Raw genomic sequence first — 20,168 nt, forward strand, 5'->3', positions numbered from 1 at the left:
TCTGACATGGACATAAGAACTAGGAGGAGGCTTATTGGTTGGAAACCCTGTCTCAGCTCACCACTGCGAACTGCTTTCCCCCAGTTCCCGCTACTGAAAAGCCTGCTTCCCTGCAGGCACCAGGACTCAATCTGCAGCCAGCCTGCTGGGTGGCGCCAAAGCATCACAGAAGTGCACAATCTCAGCAGACCCAAGCATCTGGAAACCTCAAGTGGGACGTGAAAATAGATGTTTAGGCGTACCCTCACTGTATACTTTGATTTACTCTAATAAAATTCAAACAATGGCACCAGAGAAAAGAAGAAAAAGTGTGACGACGTCCCAAGAGTAAATTCATTCATTTAAAATCATTCATTTTCTGTCACTCATGCGGAACCATTTTTAGCTAATATTGTACAGTTTTGCCTACACATCCAACTCCCCATCAGGTCCAACAAGCCTGAAAGTCCTTACCTACTTTCTCTTCGTTAAAAATATACTTGTCCCATAATTTCAAGATTTTCATAAAAGAATAGCTACCTTATTAAAAAATAACTACAATGAATGTGCTGACGTTTTTAATGGTTGTTTGGAGCCTGCCGTCAGAATCTGCATCCTGTTTTTCAATAGTAATAGAGTAAAAGTTGGGCAGTTGACCTCCCAGCTAGAGTGCTTTTCCAGGCTCCTTGGCAGCTATCTTTCCTTTGATGACTTATCTATAACCAAGGGGATGGAAGCAGACAGGACAGTGTAGTACCTGCCCCATTGGTTTCAAAGTAAACTTCTTGCCCTTGATAATGGTTCTTCTCCTTGACACAAGCCAGAGAGTGGACGTGTCTGCGATTCACCTTTCATCATGCAGATGAAGAAACTTCCTAGGAATGGATGACAGTTTTTAAGCCACAGTGTTTGAGACCTATTTTTCATAGCTCTTACCTAACTAGCACAGATGTTAATAGACCAGTGAGTTTCATCTCCTAAGTTTGCATTTTTAACCTAGGCAGCATGGAAACCTACTTACTTAATGACAAGGAACAGCTCTATCGGCCCACTAGTCTGCTGGTGTGGAATGAATGCTTTGGGAGACAAATGCTGTAGCTATAGCTAGCTTTTAGCACAGGTTTCAGCACAACGATAGGTACAGAAACCGTTTGAAGATCTTAGAAGCAGTAAGAGTTTGAGAGAGCTGAAATCCTGGCACACACAAAGTAACCTAATCGGTCTACACAGAATGGAAACCTTAGGAGAGCCGGTTTTATGAGCAATGACATTTTTGCATAGTTAGCTAGTTATAATATCAAAGTTGAAAGCAGACCACAGACTAGTTTCCACATTTTCAATTGCCAAAAAAGGTGATGATTTATTAGAAAATCAACAGGGTGTAATACTAATAATTAAAAAACAAAACCTCACTGCTCTGGATTTGATTCCAACGCATAGCAACCGTGGGTTTCCTTCTCTGTAACCTGAAAGGAAGTGAAAGACTCATAGTTCTCCTGCGGAGCAGCTGGAGGCTTTGAACTGCTACCCTTTCGGCTAGCAGCCCAGTTTGTAACATACTCTGCTACCAGGGCTCCTGGTATTGGCATAGCTAACTGTATTGAAACTTGTACTGTGTTTACCATTTTTGTTTGGTGTCGGCTAGTCAATTCCAACTTGTACCAAGCCTAAGCATGAAAGAAAATGAAACACTGGCCAGTCCTGTAATAGCCTCAAAATCATGGCTCTCCTTGAGCCAATAGCTGCAGCCGCTGTGAAATCGCTCTCAATGTAGCTCTTTCTCTTGTTCACTTACCCTCTACTTTCCCACGCTTGATGTCTCTCTCCAAAGACTGGTTATTTCTGATAACGTATTAAACGTACAGGGGCAAAGTCTCACCATCCTCGTTTCTAGGGAGCATTCTGCACATACTTCTTCCCAGACAGATTTGTTCATTTTTCTAGCAGTCCATGGTATATATTCAAGATCCATGGTATATATTCAATATACTTTGCCAACATAATTTAAAACCATCTATTATTCTTCAGTCTTATTCATTGTCCAGATGAGACCATTAAAAATACCATGATTTAAGTCTGGCACACCTTAGGCCTCAAAGTGATCATTGTACTAACACTTTAAAGAAGTCTTTGGCAGCAGATTTGTCCCATACAATAAGAAGCTTGGTGTTTTTATTACTGCTTCAATGGGTATGGATTTGGGATCCGAGTAAAACTAAATCTATAGCAAGTTCCGTATTTTCTCCATTTGTGTTATCTGTTAGTCCAGTTGTGAGGATTTTCACTTCCTTTACTTTGAGGTACAGCCTACACTGAAAGCTATAGGCTTGGTTTTTCATCAATGTTTTTGTTTTCTTCACTTTCAGAAAGCAAAGTTGTGTCATCTGCATACTGCGCGTTATCAGTGAGTCTTTCTTAAATTCTGATGCCACATTTTTCTTTAAGTAGTCATTTCTTGGATTATTTGCCCAGAGTGCTCATTGAATAAAAATGGTGACAAGCTACAACCCAGATGCACACCTTTCCTGGCTTTTAACCCCACATATTATCCCTCTATTCTATCAAACAACAGCCTCTTGGTCTATGTACAACTTCCACATGCATCCAGTTAATTGCTATGCAATTCCTATCCTTTGCCATGTTACCTATAATTTGATATGACCAGCAAAATAGGATACTTTTGTATAGTTAATGAAGCAAGGAAATGTCTTTCTGGAATTCTTTGCTTTCAAATAACTTTGGGTGCCATGAAATTGCACCAAATATTGAGGTTCCCCAAACCTTAAAATAGACTGAATATACTGTAGTGTTGTTTAATTTACCAGATGAAGGGTAATAAGAAAGTTTCATTTTTTGTATTTCTACTCGGATGCAATGTGATAGCAGCCCTAAATCTTCCCATTCGTCGCTGAAGGCTGTGTCTGTGTCATTGAGAAGACACCTGGGGAACACCTCACTGAAGCGTGCTTTTGTAAAAGGCACTGCTGACGAATGAATCTTCCTTGGCCTCTCGGTATAATAACCTTAGTTACACTTGTATATCTGCTCTGCCAAGTCTAGGCATCAATCCACAACAATACTTGAAAGTCATTAGATCATAAGAGCAAAACGACATAGAAGAAAGGTCTTAAAATAGGGAAAAGGTGTGTGTGTGTGTGTGTGTGTGTCTGAACGTTTTTGAAACCTAACACTCTGACCACAGTGTAGAAGGCAGCATCACTAGCTCCACCACCCCTTGGCTTGGTAGACTTTTATTCCTTGGATACCAGACATGGGCCGAGGATGCCAACAGAGATTATGACATGAAACTCAACCTTTGTTCCTGGGACGAGGAGGGTATGAAGATAGAAGAGTAGTAGCTAGCCAGAGGAATATGGGGAGCTGGGTCCCAGTCCTGTTTCCTGATATTGTCAGCTGATCTGAACACAAAGTAAACTTCATGAAATATCTATTTGGAGATACCAGTTGCTGACTCTTATTATACTGTGACATGGACATTTCATTAAATCACTTTCCTAGGATCTGTGAAAAACTGGAATAAATTATTCCTCAGCACAGGCCTAATGAGCACTGAGAATGGAAGTTTCAAATGAATTTTTAATAAAAAGCTATCATTGCAGCACATGTCATATTGCCCTCGTTACTGAATTAGTCTGATTAAGATCTAACATTCTAGATGCAAGGACAAAGCTGTAGAAATGCTTTTTGTTTTGGCTTCAACAATTTTTTTAGGTAAATGAGCCTTATACAGAGGCATGTCTTCACAAGGCATTGATAAGACAGAGGCAAGCATTAATTCATAGCCTAGGAGCATAGTTAGATAACTGCGGTTTCTCAGCAAATGGCAGGGCTGAGGGGGATAGATTACATCCGCAAGAACACAGGTCCTCCCCCAACTGCTTTGTTGTTTTTTTGCTGCACCAGGAAATGTTCACTGTTCCATACCAGACGGCTTGGTATGTGTCTCCTTGATCCAGGCTGTCTGAGGTGTATCAGTGTAATTTTGAAACCATCAATAGTGATCAGGTATTCCAAGAAAGAATGCTTTAAAAATGTATCTCAATGCTAAAAGCCAACTGCATATTTCCATTTCACACATACATAGACTCAGATTATTATTTTCTCAAATTACATCAGTCCCCATTTACATAGAGGTTTTGATTAATTTAGGTGTATATCTGGTGCATAAAAAAGCAATTTCATTACAATGTAGCAATTGCTTAGGGAGCTTCAAGTTTCATAAAGAGAATTGTCTAGGGGAATTCTACATAAACAGTTACCTACAGTAATGTTTAAAAAGAACATTTACACCAGTTACTAAGACTACAATGTTTCTGTGCTGAAATCCGAATTGACTGAGGCCCTGAGAGAGGGTAACTAAGTAAGTATAAATTTGCTGGATCTCTTATGTATCTCTTCCTTTGAACAATAGGCAGTGGCTTGTGTATCTCATAAAACCCTTCTCTAGGAGGGCTTATCTAATCTGTTGTTTATAAGTTATGTTCTTTCCTGGCAATCACTCCCTCAACTCCTGTGGACAAAACCTCATCATCTGAAGAGGACATAGACCCCAAATTGGGCCAATCGGATTGGGCTAATCATTTGGCATTGAGACTCACTGGTGCTAACACCTCTGCTAGTTGGCTGGTATAAAATTGGAGTTGCTGGGGGAAAATCATTGTTCAGCAGAGATATGTGAAGCTACCCGGTTCTCAGCAAGAAGGTAAGTTTCTCAGAAAGAGGGATTATTTAATAATCTAAGACTTGATATTCATCACTTTTGGGTTCTTGTTACTCTTGAAAGTCGTTTATACTTTCTCACTTGGTATTCAGGTAACCTGTATTCTCCAATAATTTTTTTTACATGTTTGTCTTACTTCACTGTGACTGCTATAACAAAATCCCCAAATTGTGTGGTTTTATAAGAACACGATTCTGGAGACCAGAGTCCAAATCATTGTATACATTATGTTAATCCCTCTAAGGGCTCTGAGACATAAACGGTTTGATGCCTTTTTCCCAACTTCTGATGCTGCCCAGGAATTCTTGGTGTTCATAGACCCCACTTAGATATGATTTAGACCTACTCTACTCCAGTAGGACCTCAAAATAAATGATAAAACATTCAAAAACACTAGTATAAAACAAGGTCTTGGGGCCAGGACTTCAACATATTTTGAGGGGAGGTACCTCAATCCATAACTCAGTTTAAGCTTTAATGGGTTTTGAGAGTAGAAGCTAAAAAAGCATTATGTGAATTTCTGATGGACTCTATAGAAATCACTGGAAACACTAGGGAAATACAAATGAGACCTATTCTTAATCTATGCATGTTCTCTGCTATAATTTCTCTAATTTTAGTATGCCGCCAGGAGGGGATATGTGTATAAATATAAATGTTTCATTTGAACTAATTCTCTGTGACCCTCCCTGTGGGTATGATCGGCTCTCACCCATCTTCCCTATAGCCATGTCAAAGATTTTATAATCAATATGCCTTCTTTTCTGATGTGTCTTTGTTGTTGTTGTTTGTCACTGTGACACCTGAGACAGTGCCTCCTTGGAAGACACATCTTTCCCTCTGTGGCTTTGCTTATTTCACGGTGTCATAAGTTTCTGTCTGCCCAGACTTCTTCTTAATATTTAACTCTCTCAGGTGACTGGGGCCTGTATAAGTATCTACAAGAGATCAGCAATGTGGCTCTTTTACACTAACAAAAATATTGAATATGTCAAAGAGTTCATGTGTGTTATTTTAGAAAGCATAACAATGTTCATAGAAATAACATTTAAAAAAAGTTTTTGTTGTTATTTAATATCTTGTTTAATAGAAGGCAGCTAGAGTCTTAGATCCGTCAGTGTTTCAATGACCTAGCATGGAAGCTATGGTATGCCTATTGTGTATTCATGATAGAGTGAGGATGGAAGGGGAAATGACTTCTTAGTATTATTATAAACATAGGTTGACCTGACAGACACTCAGGCCATACTTTGAGGATTGCCACTCCACACTTATAACATCTATTTAATAACTCTAAGTATAAAGTTAAAAGTCTTACCAACCAGAAAGAAGTACATTTACTTCTTTCAGATTAATTGACAAAATTGGCACATTCTGGGTATTTGATGCCATTTTCCAATGAGAACACAATATTCCTATTTTCAAATTTCCTAATACATCAAGTATATTGGTGAAATTTAAATGGAATCTGATGATCTATAAAAATTCACCCATTTCAAAACTTTTCATTTTCCGATGACATAATGAGTAAGTCAATCACTAACTTTACCTAAATGTCTTAGGTGACTAGCACTTTTTCTTTCAGTTCCTTACATAAAATTGGTCTCATCTAGTATCAAACTTAGATTTCCATTACTTTTGTTATTTTACTTTTTAATCCTAACCTCCTACTATAATAAATTTGAGACCAAATCAAGTTAGAGAATGCTATCGGAATTTTCACAAATATTTAATAGAGGGCTAAGGGATACAATGACTTAGTGTATTTGAGAAAGTTCCAATAGCCCAGCTTCCAAAATAACTTCCTTCAAAAATCTCTTGGCAAGTTGATTAAATACATTTTTCTCTCTTACATTTTTTGAAAATGCACCAGAATAGGACTAACCTAATCAGATCTTACTTGTTCTTAAATGATTAGATCCATGCCAAATTCAATATTTACAATGATATCTACAGTTATGTCTTTGTTCTTTCCTCTGCTAGAAGGATGCATACTCTCCAAGGTGATGTTAAGGGGAGGGAAAGCATCTTAAGAAAGAGACAGACTGGGTTTCACTAAATCATTGCCCAGGACACTGGGGAAAACTAAAATGAGCTTTCTTCTTGTGGTCCTGAATTTCTGCTATTTTCTTCTAAGGTGTGATGAGGACATGGAGACAAGTTGAAACGATATGGATATGAAACTCAATAAAGAATTGGTTCTATGATCTTAACAAGCATCAGGTAATGCAGTAGTTGGATTATTTCCAGAAGGCCACTCAACAGTTAATCCTTTAAAACATTATATTCCTCCTCAATGTTAACCTCATATGTTGTCTATCCTTGGCTTTGAAAAAGGCGAACAAATTTAGTCACAAGTACAAAAAAACCCAACACAAAAACCCAAAGCAAAGAACAAAATCTAGATGATCTGAAACATAACAAGAGCAAGAAAATTGTCCCTAATCCAGCTAAACGTATATAAAGATGCAAACAAGTATAATCTATAACTAGAAGAAAAATCAGTCAATGGAAAAGAAGACCCTGACATGACACTAATGATGGATGAAGCACACAATGATATAAAATACCTCCTGGAAACATGTGCAAGGACTTAAAGGTAAACTTGAACAAAATATGGAAAGAAATAGAAGATGTTTAAAAAAAACTTTAAAAACGGAAATAACACATCATCTAAAATAGAAAGGTAACTGGATAGAGTCAAAGCAGATGAGACACTACATAAGAAAACACTGCTTAATGCAAAAACATTGCAATAAAACTACTTAACCTGTGCACAAAGGGAAAATCCCATGTCCAGAATGCCATGCAATCCACTGTAACCATGTTTAACTGATAAAGGATGAAAGAAAAATTAATGACAAAAAATATCAAACTCTTTGTGAGGGCAATGACAGTCCCTTGGCTGCAAAGAATACTGGAACTGCTTCCAAGACGTAAGGAAGCGTGTAGGACGGCAGTCTTTGGGGTTATAACGAGGGCATGCATTCAGGAGGATTTGTCTCCAAACATCTCACACCTGTGCTCGGTTTCATTTTATAAGAAGGGCTTGCACTATCAGAGGAATGCGGTCATCTTTCAGTATCACCACAGCGATCCTGAAGAAGGGGTTGGCTGAGCATCTCAGATTACTTGTTTTCCCCTGAATGTAGTGCTGTATTCAGAGATAGGCACACTATGGTTATGGATTGGCCTGTGTTCCCAAATATGGTTATTTTACCAGTAAATATGACCTTGCCTGGAGCACGCCAAAATCTCTGCCAGGAAGTCAATTCCAATGCACAGCGGCCCTATGGCACAGACAGTAACTACCTCTTTGGGTTTCCTAGGCTGTAAACTTTAAGGGAGTAGAAAGACCTCATCTTTTTGCCTCATGGCAGCTGGTGAGTTAGCAGTTCAATGGGTAGCCCACTACGCCACCAGGGATCCTTGTTGGAAATAAGACTTTCCTTTGGCTGCATTCATGCGCTCTGTATTACTGAGGCTGATGTGAATCTGATCCAAGACATAGTATTTGCAGTCACCTCATAGGCATAGACAAGTTGGAAATAGAATAAGGAAAAGTGAAGAATTGATTCGGTCCAGGGACTATTGAAAGTACCATGTCCTGACAGAAACACAAATAACTCTGACCTTAGAAGCAAGACTGGCAAGACATCATCTCATTTACTTTGGACTTGCTATCTGAGCAACCAGCCCCTGGAAAAGGGCACACGCTTGGTAAAGTAGAAGGTCCCTGAAAAAGAGGAAGACCCCAACAAGCTGGATTGACAGGGTGGCTGCAGCAAGGGCGTCATAAGAAAGGTGAGGACGGTTCAGGACCATCTCATTGCACACGGGACTGCATTGAGTCAGAACCGACTGGATGGCACATAACAGCAACGTACGATGGGGTCTCCCCACCCCACACACAAAATGGAGTTCTTTTTTCAAAGCTATGTATTTAAATTTTTTTACTAAACAACTTTATGATCTTGAAAGTACTATCCATAACAGTTAATACATTTATCAGTTTTTCAATTCCATTCTTGGAAACACTTCTCAAACTCATCTGTTTGGATGGCTGACAGCACCTCCCTCATTTTTTCCCTCACCTCTTCTCTGTTCTCAACTTGCTGTCCTTTCACATCCCTCTTCATTTGAACAAACAAAAAGAAGTTGCATGGAGTGAGTTCAGGTGAGTCAGGTATGTGGGGCAAAACAGGCACGCTGAGGTTTGCCAAAATCAGGCACACTGATATGGCTGTGTCAGCAGGTGTATTGTCGTGGTGGCAAAATCAGTCCCCCATCTTCCACAAATCAGGCCTTTTTTGTTACACACTGTTAGGCTACATTTTCTGAGCCTCAAAGTCAGTGGTTCTCAAACTGTGGGTCACAATCCCTTTGGGCATCAAATGACCCTTACGCAGGGGTCACCTAATACACCCTGAAGATCAGACATTTACATGATGATTCATACCAGTAGCAAAATGACAGTGATGAAGTATCAATGGAAATAATGTTATGGTTGGGGTCACGGCAACCTGAGGAACTGTATGAAAGGGTCATGGCATTAGGAAAGCTGAGAACCACCGCTCTAAATAGAAAGCTTTATTGACAGTCTGACCTGCTGGGATGGACTCAAATGCACTAGGAGTCAACATTTTCATTTATTTGGGAACTCAATGGACTTCCAGAATGCAGTTGGTCTTCAATCGACATTTCACCTTAGTTGAAATGAGAAAACCACTCATACACTTGAGTTTTTCTCATAGCACTGGCTTTGTAAATTATATTCAAAATCACAAAAGTTTCTGTGGCATTGTTCCCAAGTAGGAAACAAAATTTCACAACCACACACTGTTCTCTTAAATCTGTCATCACCAAAAAACGGTTGGAGTAAAACTGCTTTCATGAAAAAATTCACTGTGACCAGAAAGACCCTTCCCAGGTGATGCCACTAGGTGAACTAACTCACAGTGGGCTGCTGGATGCTCACCTAGCAGGAAAAATGCACACCACAAATGTTCTGCTCTACCCAATGCAATTCCATTTGTTTTTGTTTTATGTTTTGAGGGGGGAAGTGCCCCCTCATATACTGGATGAAGGAGTCCCAGTGGCTCTGTGGGTGCTCAGTGGTTTAATAAGTCACCCCTAGGGATAAAGAAGAAGATAGCTGTTCCTATAAAGACGTATAGCGTTGAAAACCATATGAAGCATTTCTACTCTGCTCATAGGGATGGTCATTATGAGTTAGAATCCACTCAATGGCCATAAGTTTGGGATACATTAATGAACCCTAAAGCTAATCCCTTCTGATGGGGTGTCTCAAAGAAATAGCATAACAGAGACCTCATATTCCACCTGAAGATAAAGAAAAAGAAATCTGAAAAAAATCCATAATGCCAAGAATTACCTTCAGCTTCTAATACCTTGTCCTAGAGCCAATGCTCTGAATTCAGACTTCAGTTTCTCACGAGAAAATAAATCTGTTCTTTGAAGCCACCTATTTGTGGTAGTTATTTTATTGAAGCATTTAGTCACTAGGACAATTATGATTGTTTGGATTTTGTGTCAAGTGGAACTATCCCTAGTGGCACTGTGGGTTAGGCCTTGGGCCACTAATCACAAGGTTGGCAGTTCAATCCCACCAGCTGCTCCACAAGAGAAAGATGATCTTGCCTGATATTATAAAGACAGTCTCTTTTCTCTGTTGAGGAAAAGTAAACATTTTATTGTAATTGTCTAAATAGTCCCTGTTGGTGAATGGTGAGGCTTTCCACTCCTGTGAAGAGGTACAGTCTTGGAAACCCACAGAGTCAGTCTACCCTATAGGGTTTCTATGAGTCAGCATTGGCTTGATGACTGGGAGTGAGAAAGTCCTTAAGTATAGACCAGTAGTGTGGAGTGTTAACTTTAAATCAAGGAAACAAAAATTTAAAGTAGAATTTACCTCCTCCCTGGGGGATGGACAACAGAAAAGTGAGTGAAGGGAGACGTCAGACAGTGTAAGATATGACAAAATAATAACAATTTGTTAATTATCAAGGGTTCATGAGGGAGAGGGAGCAGGGAGGGAGGGGAAAATGAGGAGCTGATACCAAGGGCTTAAGTGGAGAGCAAATGTTTTGAGAATGATGATGGCAACAAATGTACAAATGGTCTTGACACATGGATGGATGGATGGATTGTGGTAAGAGTTGTACAATCCCCCAATAAAATGATTTAAAAACATATCATACTATATGATACCCTAAAGTTGAGAGAAAATAATCATCATGGTTACATCTTGAAAAGTATCTTGGAAACTTTCTCCTATCCTTGACTTTTGGAAAAATGCGAAGTTAAATGCTGGGGCAGAGATTATTTTCAAATACCCACTTTTGCCTTTCTCTAGGTTAAAGAGACATAAAAAGAACGTAAACTTGATCACAAACCACCTCAGCCAACTACATATCTCTCTGTTCATATTCTATTGGTAACCAGTGGTTAAGTAATTCTGATGGCTAATCTATGTGTCAACCTGACTACGCTACAATTTACTGTGATTTGCCTAACCACTAGACTTGTTGCTTTTCCATAATGTAATCTAATATAATTTAATGTAATTACTATCCATAATATAATCGAATACAATCAACCCACCAATCAAAAGGAGGGTTTCCTTACGATGTTTGCCTCACATAAATCAAAATTTTGGTAATCTCTCCCTCTCACAACACACATACCATACAACACATGAGGGGGAGTCAGGAAGTTTGTGGGGAAATTCCATTATAATTTAATTCCATTTTCCCACAAATTTTTGAAGTCCTTTCATATGTGTGACTGATTGCTTCTCTGAATAATTTTGACTAGGACAGTAGTCAACTAAGTTTAGGGAAAATAATAATGTGATAGTTTCTGACTGGACACTGCATCAGAAGATTTTAAAAAATGACTCTCTGAGCTATACAGCAAACTTTTACCAACTGTTTCCCTCAGTTTAACAAAAAGTTCTTGTCTTTAAGTAAACTATGCCTGTCCGTTATTTCCATCCAACTTCAAACCACACAACAAAATTTGGATTTTTGTTACAGAAGCCTCCCCTTAAATGTACCAATTTAGCACTAGTACAGTGAATTTCCAATTGGAGTGCGGACCCATCACTTGCTCCGTGGGATAAAAATGGGGCTTTCTGCACCTGTGAAGATGGACAGTTTGGAAACCCTGCGGAGCAGTTCTGCTCTTCCTCCTAGGGCCACTTGGAGTTGCATTGGACTGCAGAGCAGTGAGTGTGGGTTTTGGTACTGTCTCAACCATTCTCTCAAATTCCAATTAGTATATATAACTCTTGCTTACAACTTAGTGCCATGCAAGTAGGTATTTCTGGTTGGCTTGAACCTGGACCCCAGACGGACTCCGTGGCACAGAGTCACAGAGGAACCAGAGGCTCCGGCATCTACATGAGGCTCCAGGTCTAGCTGGAAGAGTTGCATGAAGCCGGTATGAGGAAACAGAGTGGTCAGAGAGGTGCACCTGCTTCTTGCTTATTTGGGTTTACAGTGACAATCTCAAATTAGTCAAATCGCAGAGTACAAAGGTTAGAGAAATGAGTTATTCCTTAAGCAGACACTGCCCAGAACAGCCCAGCAACAGAGAAACCATAGTTGGGCATATTTGAAGAACAGGTAGATGTCTCCTTTACCATTCAAAATGTTTTTAATAGACAGTATATTTTTTAAAATTCAATTGAAAATCTGTACAAACATAATGATCAATTATTGAGGATCATGTGTATGAACAAAATCAGAGTGACAGGTGCATTCTGCAATGTATTTTATTTTGTAAAAGCACATTAATTATTAACAATAACGACCAAACACACATACTTCCTCAATCAAGATATGCCTTTGTTGAGAAGCTCAAGATTTAAAATTATAAGAATTTGCAATGAAGACTTTAAATAGGATTCGCCCAACCTTTCATAGGACAGTAAAGCCCGAGAGAATTGAGGTGACTGGTGAAAAATGACAGTGTTAGAAAGTGAAAAATCTGTCCTTTCTTATCTCCTTATAGCTCACAGCCCAGTGCGTAACCACCCTGCCACCAGGGCTGCTAACTCTTATCTCCCTTATGTTATGCTGTCCGGTGGTCACTGGGGGACATCAAAGGAAAAATAAGCTGGTTATTTGACCTCTTGCATTTCAGACCTCAGATTTGGAGATCAAAACACGAGGAGCAAAAAAAAAAAAACAAAAAAAGGAAGGGAAGAACCAGGACAAAAGTGATCTGGCAAGAAACAGATTGAAATTGGCCCACTTTCCCACTGACGGCCTGGGGCTCGTCTGCACTGATCCCCCTTCACATCAGGGCCGCTCATGGAGCAGGTCTCGAAGGTGTGAGGGCATCCTGTGAGGAAAATGCTTCATTTCCAGACCCAAGCATGGGTTTCTTATGAATCCAGCCCAAATTTTGTATCTGTATCTTCCAGAGTTTTACACATGTATTACTCAGCTCATGAGAAATGTAAAGCTCACTGAAAAAGAACAGAAATCTTTGTCAGGCCTCTTCCCCTCCTTGATTCAGGACCTGATAGAGCAGACGCTTCTAATATATGCCATGAAGCAGAACTATGTGCAAACTCTAAAACCGAGTTTTAAAGTTTCATAAGACATATCAGCACCATCATGATGTTTATTCCTTTAGAAAGAAATATATGTGAATGTGTCTATAGATACATACATGTATAACATATACATATATAATACACATTATTTGTTAGATTTTTCTGAGGGCTTATTAGCTTGACAATATATTCCACATAATTATAAAACTGTTGCAAACCCTAAAGATTTCATACTGCTTGGCAAAGATGGCTATTTAGTCTATTTCATAAGTAAATACGTTTTATAACTATATTCCAGATGCTGTGCCCTTAAGAACAAAGTCCACAGCCTTGGAGTTGATCAGGACTCACAGAGAATCTATATAGGATTTCCGATATGATAAATCTTTCCAGTAGTAGACAGCCTCATCTTTCTCCCCTGGAGAGTGGAAGTGATAGGAAATTATATCTCCCAAGTTAACTGCAAATAAGGGTGAAGATAAAGACTTTGATTTTTGAAAGTGCTTTGGCAACTATGTTGCTAGAAGGAGGGAGAGGAGGAGTATGTCAACTTGAACCCACCTCACAAGCTACTCTCTCTTCAAAATGAATGTACCGCACTCTTTTTATGAGACAAACAACACTTTCTGGATGCAAAGCATGTAATCAGAGAAGAGTACAATTCCAAGTGAGGCCTCATAGCAAGGAACCCAAGCTAGACATTCACCAAATCTTGTTAAAGAGAAACTAACACCTAAGACCATTCCAAAAAAAAACTGTATTTAAAGTGAAACGTGGGTAGCTATCTCATTAGATTATCTCATTTTATAACCCCTTCTTACCACCTTATCCTATAAATGGCAGCACTTGACATCATATGAAACGATCTAATTTTTTGCCCTATTTGTTCACTGGTTTATTTCATTTCTGCCAAATGAGGCAGAGGCCTTGTCAGCTTTCTTTCCTTATGTAAGCTTGGTATGCCACAGGTATATCCTGGATTATCTGAAGCTTGTTCTTAATTATATAGTAGATATGTGGAAGAAATCATGGAGCAAAAGAGCTGAACAGAAATTTTCAAAGGGAAGCTCAGGAAGACAAAGTAAAATATTGTAATGACACGTGTAAAGACCTAGATTTGGAAAACCAAAAAGAAATGTGGGACCACATTCAGCATGCTGAAAGAACTGAAGACAAGTTCAAGACTAGAGTTAAAATATCGGAAGAGTCTCAAGGCAAAGATCCAGGCAGCATAAGAAGAGACAGAAAGAATACACAGTTACATTTCCAAAAAGAACTAGAAGATATCCAATTATTTCAAGAGGGAGCATTTGAGCAGGAATAGATGGTATTGAAGGAGACAGTTTAACCTGCACTGAAGGCATTCGTGAAAAATAAGGCTCCTGAACTTGACCGAATACCAAGTGAAATGTTTCAACAAACTGCTGAAGCACTGGAAGCACTTGCTAAACCAATGCCAAGAAATTTTAAAGAGTACTACCTGACCAACTAACCAGAAGAAATCCATATTTGCACCATTTCAAAGAAAAGTTACCCAACAGAATGTTCGCATTATAGAAGAATATAATAAGTATCACATGCAAGTGAAATTTTACCGATGACCATTCAACAAGGGTTGCAGGGGAACATTGACAGGGAACTGCCAGGAATTTAGGGCCAGATTCTGAAGAAGACATGGAACAAGGCTATCGTTGCTAATGTCGCATGGATTCTAGCTGAAAACAGAGTGTCAGAGAGATGTTCCCTGGAGTTTATTGACTAAGTCAAAGCATCCATCATGTTAATCCTAACAAACTATGGATCGCTTTGAGACTAACGGGAATTCCAGAACACTTCATCATGCTCATATGAAACTGGTGTGTGGAGCAAACAGAAGGATACTGCATGGCTTAAAATCGAATAAGGCATGCATCTGGGTTGTCGTCTCTCACCATACTGATTCATCTGTATGTTGAGCAGATAATCAGAGAAGCTGGACTCCGTGAAAAAGAGCATGGATCAGGATTGGAGGCTCATTAACAACCTGAGACATGCATGTAACACAACCTTGATTTCTGAATGTGAGGAGGACTTGAAGCACTTATTGATGATGGTCAAGGATTGCAGCCTTCAAGCTGAATTAGAACGTAAAGAAAACACAAATATTCAAAACTGGACAAATAAGTGACTTCAAGTTGTTGTTAGATGCCACTGGGTCGGCTCCAACCCAGAGTGACCCTATGCACAACAGAGCACTGCATGGTCCCGGGCCATCCTCAAAAATATTCCTACACCTGAGCCCATTCATGCAGCCACTGTGTCAATCCATCTTGTCAAGGATGCTTTTTTTCCACCACCCCTCCACTTTACCAAACATGATGCCCTTCTCCAGGGACTGGTCTCCCCTGACAATCTGTCCAAAGTTTGTCAGAAGAAGCCTTGCCATCCTGACCTCTAAGGAACACTCTGCCCTTACGGCTTCTAATACAGATCACTTTGTCCTTGTAGCAGACCATGGTACTGCCATTCTTCTTCCCCAACACCATCACTTGTCTGTCCTACTGCAATGCTTGTGTGTTGCGATACTGGAAGCTATGTCACTGGTATTTCAAATGCCAGGATGGTCACTCAAAGTGAGCAGGTTTCAGTGGTGCTTCCAGACTGAGAGCAAACAACGGAGCAATCCTTGGTGCCCCACTGCAGGGGGAAAGGCCGCTGAAAACCTCGTGCGTCGCTTGAACGCATTTTCAAATGCATAGCTAAACCATCTGTGTCGTTGCATAGGCTGTCTATCTTTAGGGGGGAGGGGCAGATCACCTCATCATTCTCCCACACAGCAGGAGGTGGTTTTGAATCCCCACTCTTGAGACTAGCCATCTAAGGTTACTGGAAAATGCACATTGCTCTCAATTATGTTTCCATGTCAGGTCCTCACCGTGAATTCTAAAGTTGTCTTCATACATTGTTGGGCGTTGCTCTGCATGTTGCCATGGAGACGCGTCGGTTATTGTCAAATAGAGATGAATTCGTGACAGCCCGATGTGCTACCAAGTGAAAGCGTCTCCATAAGCTGTGGTTACCTATGACCTTAAGGGAAGCAGACCGCTAGGATTTTCCTTTCAGGGAACCGCTGGCTGCGGACTGCCAAACTTAAAGTAAGCAGTCCAGGATAAATCAGCTGCGCCACCTAGAAATTCGGGGACACGGGATAACAAGGTTTCCACAGAAGATCTGCCTCACTTCACAGGATTTAAGTAGTTGATAGCATTACTTAGTCATTAAGTTCACGGGTTTATAGCTCAGGTACACGAGGACGCAAATGTCCTACCATATGTTCCCTTGACTAATTTATAGAACTGCTTTGAATCTGCATTTCTTCATCGGGAATAAGGATATCGTCGCTGCTGTTGTTGAGCGGCCTCTAGTAGGCGCCTCCTCGGTTCAGCACGTGCCTACTTAGGTAAAGCTAATGGACCATTGCCTTGCCCAGCACCGTCCTTGATAGCCGCACAGATGTGATGGTTGGGCCCATTGTTACAGCCACTGTGCCAATCCATTTCATTCAGGGTCTTTCCCCTTTTTTGCTGACCTAGTGCTATAACCAATATGATGTCTTTTTCCAAATAGTAATACATCGTCCAGAGGCTATGATCTCATAGCCTTTTCAGTGCATTGAACAGAGAGAAAGTAGATGGACTTTTTTTAACTTCAATGTCTTCTAGGTTCAGAAACAGGTAGTTACGATCATTATGTCCTCTGTCAAGCATTGCCATCTCAAATAAACAACAAATAAACAAACAAAACAGACACTTTATATCACTAGCCTGAAAATAAAAATAATTGTGAAACATTACGTCCAGTCTCATTGTACTATAGTATTAGCTTGGCTATTTAAACCTGATATTTCACAGTAATGAGAGGAAGAGGCCCACATTTAACCCTCCCAGATTACAGTGTTTGTTCTAACACTTCTACTTAGCTCAGGGAGGTAAATTTTTGAAAATTCTGTCCCTGAAGTAGCCATGAAGGTGAATAACACAAAAATGGAAAAACTTTATAAAAGTCTCGGGTTTTCCAATTTCTTTACGTGTTCAATGAAGAAATAATTTTTAAAATAGTGCTTCAAAAGATCTTGAAGCAGGGAAAACATAGTTAAGGTCCAAGATCTCTTCAGAGCTCATCAGGCATCAGAGAGACACTGTATGGAAGCATAAAAAAAGATGTGATTTCTGTTTTACCAGGGCTCTGAGAAGATCACAGTTCTTTCTGGAATGCAGTATCTAGTTCCTTGGCTAAACGTTTGCCGGCACTGCAGACTGGAGCGGCGGTATGCACCCGAGAAGGAGTATGCTTGCATCTACTCTAAACCTTTCTTCCTTCCAATCGTTTTTATATCTTCATGAGGCTACATGAATCAAAAGTAGTGTGCTTATGTATTACTGTAAAGCTGTTAGAACAATCCTGTCTTGGATATGAAATTCCTTTTATTCCTAAATGACTCCTGAAAGGAACTTTTCAGTATTATTGTGAACTGTTACACATGCACGTCTTCTTAAATTCGTTCTACATTTTCTATACTTAAGACCAGACTATTAGACTTATAGATATATTCATTTAGGAATAAAAGATCTGAAACAAACCTCTACTATCATTTATTCATTAATGAAGTTTTATATTAATACAGAAATGGCTTAGAAAGGAAAGAAAAGGATATAGAGGAAAACATTTTAATAAATTCTGCCTATTTAATATTTTTCTAGGAATCAGCTTATATTAATTATAAGGCTGTGATGATAATTCAGAGGGAATCTACATCTCTTCCTTTCATCTTTTGTGTGTCAGGATTTGTCACTCTTCCCATAAACAAAATTGATTCTAGAAAACAAAAAGGAAAAAGGAAATTTTAGGCATTTCAGAGGGAAAAATGACAATAGTGAGCATTTCTTAATTTTTAATATATCAGTTTATCTTTTTTCTCTATAAAATAAATAGGCATTGCCTCATAGAAATATCTTCTTTGTTTAAAATGTATAACTATATCATTTTCGATCATTTTCTGGTGACTTATGAAGTCAATTAACATTTACAAGAGCTCTTCATGGAAAATGCATTAGTCTTGATTTTCCTATGATAGGAAAGCAAAAATACAGTGGCAGAGAGGTGTTCTTCTAAATATAGAGACCCAGTCAGGCAAACAGAGCATAATAATATGGTGATGAACATGGTGGGCTTTTAAAAGTAAAGGATTAGCAGTCATCTTTGTATGCACGTAAGGTGAGCCCGCAGGGTTAAAAGTGCAGCGTTCACCGTTCCGCTTCTCCCTCTGAATCTAAAGCTCACTAGTAAAGACAATATTTTCACATCGTTACTGCTTTCAACATCTCACCAAGGTGACAGAATATACAGCTTAAATGCAAACACCTGTTCCAAGCCACTCCGTGTGCGCAGGCGAAAGGGAAGCAAGAACTAGAGGACAAAGCAGACATCACCTGTCACACTTCCTTCCCCTGCTTTTCACCAAACATAAGAGAAGTGGTTTGAATGAACCATTGTCAAATGCCTCTTTGACTTAAATTCTTTACTCTCAGGGAGAATAAAAGCTCATTTCAACAATTTTTAAAATATAGATTTTATATAAGTTTAAAGCAAATGGAAATGACATTTAAATATACTTGAGAGCTTTTGCATTAATTCTTGATACCAATAAACCAACTACTCTTGAGTTGATTCTTACTCGTAGGGCTAGCATAGGGCACAGCAGAACTCCATTGAGAGCGACCAAGGCTGTCACATTCATGCAAGCACACTGCTACCTCTTTGTCCCTCAAGACAGCTGGTGGATTTGAACAGCTGACTTCTTAGTTAGCAGCAAGTGCTCAACCAGTGCACCAACAGAGATTCTGTAACCAGCTTCTTGAGACCGTAAGGAAAAGCGTTATTTGTTAAAATTATTTTTTTTAATCTGTTGAAGAGTTTGTTTACTTCTGTGTTACTGATGAGAGTGGGTCTGTTTTCAACCAAATGAAGTTGGAGTAAGAAGAACAAATTCTGATACTGTGAATGTAGATGAGCTATAGATTAAAGTCATTATAGAAACTAGTAGTGATTGTTATATCGTCATAATCGTTAAAATGCTTATCAAAATTGCTTGTTAGGATGTTAGAAGGTAAATTTTAAAGAAAATTTTAAAGATAATGAATAGCTGTATTGAAGGCAATCATTTAAAATTTTAAACATCTAAAATTACAGGGTTTTGTGCAAAGGCTATTTGTTCCAGGACTTTCTGTCTATTTTCTTGACCAAGGAAAACATTTTGAGTCAAATCTTTGTGGTGCCACAAATCTAATCTAAATTCTAGATTCTGAGTTATAGTGATTTCATAGGAACTGCTCCCTAGAATTCCTAAAGCTGTAAATTTTTTTATCATTTTAGTGGGGGCTTATACAGCTCTTATCAAAATTTATACATCCATTGTGTCGAGCACACATGTACATATGTTTCCATCATCACTGTCAAATCATTTTCTTTCTACTTGAGTCCTTGGTATCAGCTCCTCATTTCCCCCCACTCCCTCCCACGTTCTTTCTCCCTCATGAATCCTTGATAATTCATCATCTTTTTTCATGTCTTACACTGACCGCTGTCTCTCTTCACCCACTTTTCTGTTGGTCTGTCCCCCAGGGAGGGGAGTATATGTAGATCATTGTGATCGGTTTCCCCCTTTCTCCCTTTACTTTCCTTTCCCTCCTGATATCACTATTTTCATTTTTGGTCCCCAAGGGGTTAATCTATCCTGGATTCCCTGTGTTTCCAGCTCTTACGTTACTTGAAGATAAACAAAGGGTCATCTAGATGATAAGCAACAAAGTCCACATGGAAGAA

The 20,168-nt window shown here is 39.3% G+C and overlaps 1 protein-coding gene across 1 annotated transcript in view; it reads right to left on the minus strand.

Annotated features, from left to right (window-relative positions):
* Positions 1-18,084: 18,084 nt before the first annotated feature.
* Positions 18,085-20,168, minus strand: part of SERPINI2 (serpin family I member 2) — a 35,661-nt gene continuing 33,577 nt past the window's right edge. Inside the window, exon 8 of the mRNA XM_075548892.1 lies at positions 18,085-18,161. Coding sequence (XP_075405007.1) covers positions 18,085-18,161 — 77 coding nt within the window. The remainder of the gene's footprint in view (positions 18,162-20,168) is intronic.

Source organism: Tenrec ecaudatus, chromosome 4 (assembly GCF_050624435.1).
Source record: "Tenrec ecaudatus isolate mTenEca1 chromosome 4, mTenEca1.hap1, whole genome shotgun sequence".
Lineage (NCBI taxonomy): Eukaryota > Metazoa > Chordata > Mammalia > Afrosoricida > Tenrecidae > Tenrec > Tenrec ecaudatus.